The 8,841-nt window shown below is 51.0% G+C and overlaps 1 protein-coding gene across 1 annotated transcript in view; it reads right to left on the reverse strand.

Moving 5' to 3' along the window:
• Positions 1 to 8,841, reverse strand: part of PLXNA4 (plexin A4) — a 660,133-nt gene that overhangs the window by 174,572 nt on the left and 476,720 nt on the right. Inside the window, exon 9 of the mRNA XM_019509620.1 lies at positions 3,010 to 3,210. Within this exon, the coding sequence (XP_019365165.1) occupies positions 3,010 to 3,210 (201 nt within the window). The remainder of the gene's footprint in view (positions 1 to 3,009; positions 3,211 to 8,841) is intronic.

Consider the following 8,841-nt stretch of genomic DNA (forward strand, 5'->3'; position numbering starts at 1 on the left):
TCCCCTCCACCACCCTCACCAGTTTGATTCATGACTTACAACACGCCTACACAACCGCCCAGTGACCCACACGCCTTCGGCAGTAGAAAGGCCCACGGCGAGGATCACGGATGAAACGAAGTGGAGAGTCTCCACTCGAACATATGCCCAACCACAGACTTGCCAACACCTGACTGAGGTGCCCACTGGCAGGACACGCAGCAAGAGGCCCTCACTAACACCCCATCCATGCCTCCTCTCCCAATGCCTCCTCTGTAACTCAGCAGCACTGTCCACAGGACTTGGTTAACAGGGTTTCCGTTCAGTTAGCAAACTACTGCATGCAGCCGTTTCAAAAGTCAGGCTCCCCTTCGGAGAGGAAGCTGTATCAGAGACCTTCCTCCCTATGGTCGGTGCCCATCACTACCAGCCCTGGCACTGTGTCCCTCTGGTCTAATTGGTAAGCAGACGGCTGCAACTCTCTCTTGTGTGGCTTCCTCTGCCGCACCTCTTGCAGCTTCCAGTAGTGATGATTTTGGCCCCCAAACATAAGGGCTACAGCTGACCAGGAAAAAACAATCTGCGAGAGGGCTGTGTGGGCAGCGTCTGATCTCATATAAAAGCACAGAAAGGAAAAAACCCAACAGGACCCAGAACCAGCCCAGACCTCGACCCCCTCCTCTAGTTCCATTACTCTTGCCCCCTATCAATACAGAGCAGTGGGGCTGGACGGGACCTCTGGAGGTCATTTAGTCCTACCCACTGCTTGAGGCAGGATCCTCCTTATGCAAACCATCCTGCACAAATGCGTGTCTAACCTGTTACTGAAACAACAGGATCAACCTTGTGTCACAACCACAAGGCCAAGCACCTTGACCTGCCATAGGAGACCATGGCAGACAGGGTCTTATGGCTGTGAGAGCTGTAAGAATACACTTTTGAGATCCAAGGAAGAGGGTTGTGGCTTTCCTACAGAGGAAGGCAAAAACCCCATGGTCCGTACCAGTCTGATCATGCAAGAAAATTCCTTCCTGACCTCAAATGTGGCCATTAGTTGGACCCTGAGCAGAAGGACGAGACCCTCAAGCCAGCAACCTCCAGGTTTTAGTCCCAGCAGGAGCACTGGTGCACCCAGTGAAAATCCCCAGCCTAGGCTTCAGCCAACACCTAACGCTTTTGAGGAAGATGGAGGGAAAAAAAAAACCTTCCCTGTTATGTAGCAACAGGAGGGGGAAAAATTCCTTCCTGGCCCATGTATCAACCTGCAAGCCTGGGAACTACCCATAGCACAGCATAGACATAGCTACCCTGGCACTGCAGACTTCTCTGCCCTTCATGTCCAGGGTTTTCAGCACTGGATTCAGCACATCCAGATGTGAAACAATTCTCAGTGTCTGGGAGTTCACGACAGAGACTCTACTGGGTGGCTGCTACCTCTCCCCACTACGGCTGTATGCCTTTTAGCAGGACTTGGTAATGCGCCTCGTAGCCTCGAGCTTTGGCTTCTGTAAAAGGTGTTTAAAGCGTTCTTAATTTTTCAAACCATAAATTTCTGCAAAATCCTGAACCCGATGCTCACAGGCCACTAAGCAGCAATGGAAGCAGGGGAACAAATGGGGAGTTTGTTGGGAAAATGCTTGTTTGTAACAGCTCGTAAAATGCGGAGGCTGCCCATAACCCTCTACAAGTTGGTTAATGCAGCAGAATATGTAGTGTGGGATTTTAACAAGTGCTGCCTGGCACTGAGCGGTGGAACTCGGGAGAAGGAGCTGATGCCTGTAATTAGGCATTTGCCTAATAAATCATCTTGTTATAACAAGAAGAATAATTGAGCAAAACCTGCAGGAGAGATTGCCCTAAATGTGTAATCTCCTAGCTTGTAAGAGAAAGTCCCTATATACCCCAGAAGGAAACCAGTTCTACTACAAACCCGGCACTTGTCCCGTCAGACAGGTGGCAATGCTGTGACCCTCATGGCTTTCTTGGGAGAAGGACTGCTAATCCTACTACACTGGGCAGTAGTTATGCGCACAGAGGCAAAGTGACTTGCCCAAGGTCCCCCTGTGAGTCAGTGGCAGGATGAGCCCTTGCTAATAACCATTCAACACCATTTCTCCCATTCACATTTCTTTCTGTTTGTCCATCCACCTCTGCTGGTTTTTGTCTGTTCCCTTCATCAAGGCACCAGTCAACTCTGCCTAGTTGCTTAAGTGAAATATGTTGCCTTTGGCCAAGTTATGGACTGGTTAGACAAATGTTTCCCCTAGGAGCAGCTAGAAGGAGGACCCTTATGACAAAGTGTGAGCAGGGTCCTAGGAATGAGGTGTCTTGGGTTGTATTCACTAGTTCTGCTGGCCAGCTGCTGCATGATCTTGAGGAAACTCCTCCCGTTGCCTGTGCCTCAGTTTCCCCATTTGCGAGAGCAGGGTCATGATACTGGCTTTCCTCACTGATAGGGGTTTGACGGTTTAATTTCTTCATTTCTCTTAAGCTCTTTGATCTCAGAGACCTGGAGAGAGTGCAGAAGCACCAGGTATGATAACAGCAGTGTGATAACTTGGGAGAAGCGGTAGGGAAAGACTGCAATGAAAGGCATGTGAGCACTGGGGGGGTGGCCTGTCTAGTGGAGGGTTCGGCCAAACCACAACTGCAGCACGTGGCACCCAGAACATGAATGACAAAGGGTGCTGAAGACCAGGACTGAATGACATGGAAGTAGCAGTGTGAGGTGTCTCAGGCCTCTGAGAGCAGCGGGTATGCATGAGCCAGGACTGGCAGGCCTGTGCGGAGAGATCCCAGGATCTCCACTAAGGCAAAGGGAGCTTTTTATCTCCGTGTATGAGAGAGGGGCAGGTGTCTGCGATGCCGGGGGACCAGTGAGGACACATCTGTAGTGCTCTGTGCCCAGCTGACGCAGGGCAGCTTGTTACCATAATTACTCTAAGGAGCAAGGGAGGGGACCAGCGCCATTGCACCCAGCCAGCTCTGCCAGGACCTGCCCCCTCTCTTCCCCCAACTGCCCCCACTCACCGAGGTGTTCTGGCACTGCACGCTGGAGCTGTTGAACCTCAAGGCGGGCACCCGCTGCTCGAGGCCCTGGATATTCAGGATGCACTCGTAGCCCCGCTGTCCCGACTGAGGTTGTGGCAGGTTCTTGGCTTTCAGCGTGATGGGCTTGATCACTTCCACAGGCACCAGGATCTTGTCTGCCTTGAGCAACTGGGGACAGTCCTGGGGGAGAAGAGAAAACATGTCCAGGCAGTTAGTAGGATCTCAGCACCCTCTGCTCTGGAGCAAGCATCCCATCCAACTCCCCCCCTGCTCTACCGCAGCCTCGGTCTGCAAGGAGTGGAAGAAGCTCCCTGGGGAGCTCCTTGGTGCCCAGTCCTTACAGCAGTTGGCATCAGGTGTCTGTGGAGAGCTGAGAAACTGTGGATGGCTCACCCCTGAGGCACTCGCTAAGGCCAAACACAGAGCACAACCCCTCTGCCAGGCATTGAACAGCTCCTCATGACTGGAGGGCCCTTGTGCTTAAGCGGGGAAGAAAAACCCCTTGTATAATGCTGGCAGATCCTTGACAAAGATGGTCTGGGATCAAAGGAGCAATGTGAGTGTGAGACCTGCTTCAAAGAAGAACCTGGGGCAGCACATTACAGGTGTGATGTTGAATCGATCTCGCTCAAGTGCTGCAACCGTGGGAGTGTGGAGGGACACTCAGCATGGGCCTAACCTTAGCTACACCCAAAGGACCTGATCCATAACCTGGAGGAGCATCTACACACAGCTACATCAGTGTAACATCACTTCTCAGCTCAGCCAGTGCAGTTTCTGTATGGAGACCAGGCCGGGGTGATTGATAGCAGAGGTCTCCATTTTCCTCTGCACTGCCCTCTCTCCATTACACCCTGTGGAGCAGGTAGCCCATTGCCATTTCCTTCTGCTTGGCTCGTTTCTCCAGCCGGCACCTGACTGCATTTGCTATCTGGGTGTGATACATGGGGGCGGAGGCAGGTGAGCCGTGGGTGTCTGCAGGACACTGCACAGGAGACACGTGTCAGTGCAGGAAGGCAAAGATGAGGAGAAAGCCTGATGGCAGGCAGGGGAGCAAGAGGAGGAATGGAAGGCTTGAGGGTGAAATTCACAGCCGGAGAGAGTCCAGGGGCTGGTTACAGCAGATGGAGGAAGCATCTTACAGAAGCAAATAGCTTAGTAAAATAAAACAGTGGATTAGATGTGTAACATCTGCACTTACGCCAGACAGGAATGGAATTACAAAGGCCATCGATCATTGGGCTGGTCAGGGAGAAATCCCAGCCCCCTCCTCCACCACGCAGGGCAGGATAGCACAGTGGGTTCCCCCCCTTCTTCCCTGAAGCCACCGGAGCTGGTCATTGCTGAAGCGGGGAGCCGGGATGAGACGGCCTACTGCAATGTCCTGCCTTGGGTGCTCATGTGAGCTAACATGGAAAGGGTGGGATGGGAGCCCCGGAGTAGCTGCGACCAACAGATGAAGTAACACTGATGCCCCAGTCACTGAGATGCCAGCACAGCCCAGGAGAGCAGCCTGCCTCAGTGGGCACCTGCTGAACCATAGCCAAGAGGTGGCAAGGACCGGCCCTCCAGCAGCATGAGCCCTCCTTCCCCTTAGGAAGCACCATCACAAGTGAGTGCAGCTGCCCATTTACTGGGGGGAACACCTTTACCCCACTCTGGTGGCACTAAAGGATAGCAACGCTGCCTTGGCCCAGTTAGTGTAGCCCTGCACCACCATCCTTGCATCTGCCAAAGCAGATGTGGCCAGATGGGGAAAGGAGCATAGGCAATGTAAACTTTCCCTGTAGCACTGCCTAGCTGACATCTGGCTGCTTTGGTACATGAAGCTAAGCCCATATCTACAGAGCAATTTGGGAGGCCTGTATATTAACGGGGACACAGCAGAGCTGACTGCTCTGATTACTGCTAGACACTTGCCCTCACTAAGTTTGCACCCACTTGGCTGGATGTAACACTCTTATTCCCATTAAGGATTTGGTGACAGAGAGTAGTAGAAATGAGATGATGTGTAAGAGCAGCACGAACAAAACTGCACACTTAAGGAATGTCTTGGAGCTAATCTGCAACTGAGGAGGAGAAAGACCTGAGTACACTAGTCACACACTGGAGGACTTTGAGTCGCTTGGATGTGGGCGCTGCACGGAAGGGAAAAGTGACCCTGGGTTGCCCCAGGTGAGGAGTCTGCATCCTGTCCATGCCTGTTTAGGAAGTATGCATTCAAACTTGACAAGGAACAGAAAAAGCCTCCTAGGAGGAGCAGAGGTGGGGGCAGAGGAGAACCTGTCTTACAAAGACAGACTAAAAGAGCTTGGCTTTGCAAAGCAAAGGATGCGAGAGCAGATCTGATCACTGCCTGAAGTACTTCAAGGGGTGAACTGCCAAGGAGGGAGGATGGCATTTTCAGTTCAAGGACAATACTGGCACAGGACAAAAAAATGGGTATAAAGTAGCCTTGAATACATTTTGGCTAGAAATTAGGAAGTTTCTAGCCAACAGAGGAAGGATGTTCTGCAACAGCTTTCTAATAAGAACAGCAACCCCTCCTCCCCACCCAAAAAAACCTCACTAATTTGAAGACGGAGCAGGGTCAAAGCATGAATAGGACACAGAATATGACACGGTTGCCAATGATGAACGATTGCCAACCAGAGCAAGAAGCCTCCCGTTCTTGTGTCATATGGTCCAGGGCTCTCAAGTAGCTCCTGACCTCATGAGTAGCCCCAGGGTTTAAGTTGCTACTGAATGAGGCCAGACAGCAGAATCCAAACCCATGTTTATGAACATGAGACCCCAATGCGATGCTGCAGCCGGCAAAGCAAATACAGCTCTGCCTTGCATCTACCATTGCATGTCAAGCAAGACCCAAGAAGTCATCCTCCCACTTTACTCGGCCTTAGTGAGACCGCGATTGGAGGTATGCTCTGGACACCTTTAAAAAAACGCTTGGATGCTTATCTTGCTGGGGTGATCTGACCCCAGCTGACTTCCTGCCCCTTGGGCAGGGGGCTGGACCCGATGATCTCACGAAGTCCCTTCCAGCCCTAAAGTCTATGAATCTTGTTTAGACTGATGGAAGAGCAGTGGTGGAAGCAGGTGGAATGGGGACAAGGTGGCCTCTACAGTGAGCTGCTCCCAGCCTGGGTCAGTCTTGCAAAGGTGAGACATTGGGATCTGCACGGGCTTCACATCCCTCCTGGGCTCATGTCTGAACCAAAAAAACCTCAAATAGAAATGGAGTCATAATCCTGTGATGCTGCCACATTCCCAGAGAGCATCGGAGATGTGCACAACATTTTTGTGGCCTTATTGCAAAGTCCTCTGCAGGCCCCAAGTGAGAGCTGACCAATTGAGCAGGTCTTTTGGTGACTACGATGTCAGAGCTTAATGTCTTTATGGGGACCAAATGTCCAGCGAGTCCTCGCCAGGTCAATTCTGACTTGGATGCAACCCTTGCTGCTCATCCCTCCCCATGGCTAGTGACTGCTGAAAAGCAAGACGTCTCCCTGCCCCACTGATATTAGGAACATCAGCCAGGGTCAGACGCTTCCTGAGTTTCTAGTAGACCCCATCCTGATGCATGTTTCTCAGAGGCATCTCCTCTCTCTTCCAGCAGAGAAACCCACCCAGCAACATCATCTCCTTCCAGCCAGAGGGGTGGGATATCCCTATCTGCCTTTGAGCAGCCATTTCTCCGGAGCGAAGGGTTCTCTTAATATATAGCAGCTATAAAAGCTGAAGAACCAAGCCGGAGGATGAAAGAAGAAGATATGAAACTCTGCTACCTGAGGGGCAATCCAAGCCCAGAAAGCTGGTTTTCCTAGTCTCTCTTTATTCCTGTCTCCCCCCACCAGTGCTGTAACCTTTCCGATAACACTTGTTTCGAGTTCATTAACAAGCGGGGATTGCAGCGGCCCCAATAAAGGCCTCGTTTGCATATAAAAAGCTTTGCGGCTCTGTTAGGAAGTTCATTATAGATAATTGAAGAGGCGAGCACCATAAAGAGGAAATCCTCACAATGTGGCTTTATCTGATTGACCTAATGTTCTTTCTAATTGAAATTTTTAAAAGGCAATTTCTTTGGATGATGTACCAAGGAAAGCTGCGGTCCTTAGCCCGGGCCCTGGGTTTGAAACCGTGTTTGACACCTGCTTCCTAATATGGGTCTGGATGTAGCTAACTAACTCTGCCCCAGGAGGAAATGGTGATGTGGTTGGCTGTGGTGCCTTGCTCAGGACTGTCCTATGAAAGGTAGGAGGTCTCGCTGCAAGGAAATAGGCCTGTTGGAGATTCAAGAGGAAGAAATATGAAGAGTGAAATACATGGTTTTCTATCATGGGGACTCTATATTGGCTTTTTCTTTGTGGCTTGCCTTAATCTGAAATCAGTGGGAAGGTATATCCTACCCTTTGTAAACCAGACATATACAAGACCCACCACGAATGAGTAATCCCACCCGTACTGACTTCCTTAATTAATCAGCGATTCACTCCTAGTTGGATCAGATTCCCAGACAGCTGAAAAACTGCATCTGACTCATGCAAGGACAATGCATTACAAAATGGGCGCTTATTAATTCATTTCACCTGCGTCGTTTAATCCTATCAGTTAGTGCAACACTGTACAGAGAGCTAATGAACATAAAGTCACCATACAGCTAATTCCCATGGTTGGCAAGAGACGCTCCCTGCAAATGGCTGCATTTTGCCAGTTTTCAAGTCGGTGAGCAGACACAATGGGAACAAGCAAAGGGGAAGCGGCCTGCAAAGGGCCCTGCTCGTTTTGTCAACGGCACTTTAATTTTCATTATTTATAACCCCGTGCAGTATTTTAGTGGATGTGCTTTGCTGCGGCTTGAAGAAATATTGAAGTCTTGGTAACAAGAGGCTTTTAGCTCCCTGCCTAATCGTGTCTGAATGCCCTTTCCACCCGAGCTCCTATTAAGATCATTGAAAGGTGTGGAGGGGCCTCCAGTTTTGGGAACACAATGACCCAGCCAGCATGGGCCTGTTGTGGGGTTGCACAGACCATCATGAAGTTTTAAGGCCTCACCCACGATGCTGTCCCACCAGAGGTAGGATCTGGCCAGGAACTCAGAGTTGACAACCTTCTTCTTATGAAAACCATCTGGGCTCTTCGATGGCTGCCAATGGTCAGGACCTTGGCTTGAGTCCCATTTCCAGCCGCTCCATATGGAGGCATGTTTATTTTAAATTTTCAATATTTCACACGGAAGTAGGTCCAGGTTCCCAAGTGTCTGGTGTATCAACACATACATCTGCCAATGTCCTCTGCCTGCCTCTAGGCTCCCAGTTTGGGAGAGACAAAACTATTTATGTTCACCCCTGGCAGTTGCCCTTGTGAGCGCTGGTGTGGTTACAACCCCCTGCTCCCCGCAAAATGCAGCTCCTCGGCCACCTGCACGCTGCAGTGAGCTTCGAACTTTCAGTCCACATCAAAGGGCGGGGAGGAGAAGAAATGCAGAGGCAGATGCACACAAGGTGTGCACAGGGATCGGTGCTGCAGCTGGCACTAATTGGCTTGACACCTCGGCGGGGACCCACTTATCAGTGACTTGTGCAATAGAGAAACACACAGTTGGCAAGACAGACACATGGAGAAATCTGAGCACTGCAATCCCCTCCTTCCTCGTCTCTTCTCAAGCAGGGCACTGACACCTTAGGTCAGAGGCAGGCAATTATTTCAGCCGGAGGGCCACTTAACAAGGTTTGGCGCGCTATCGAGGGCCACATGGGTAGCTCCGCCCCTTGACAGTTGTCCCACCCCCCCCGGTTCCCATCTTGGGACTGG

This window comes from Gavialis gangeticus, unplaced genomic scaffold (genome assembly GCF_001723915.1).
Source record: "Gavialis gangeticus isolate Ggan-Ray unplaced genomic scaffold, GavGan_comp1, whole genome shotgun sequence".
NCBI classification, from domain to species: Eukaryota; Metazoa; Chordata; order Crocodylia; family Gavialidae; genus Gavialis; species Gavialis gangeticus.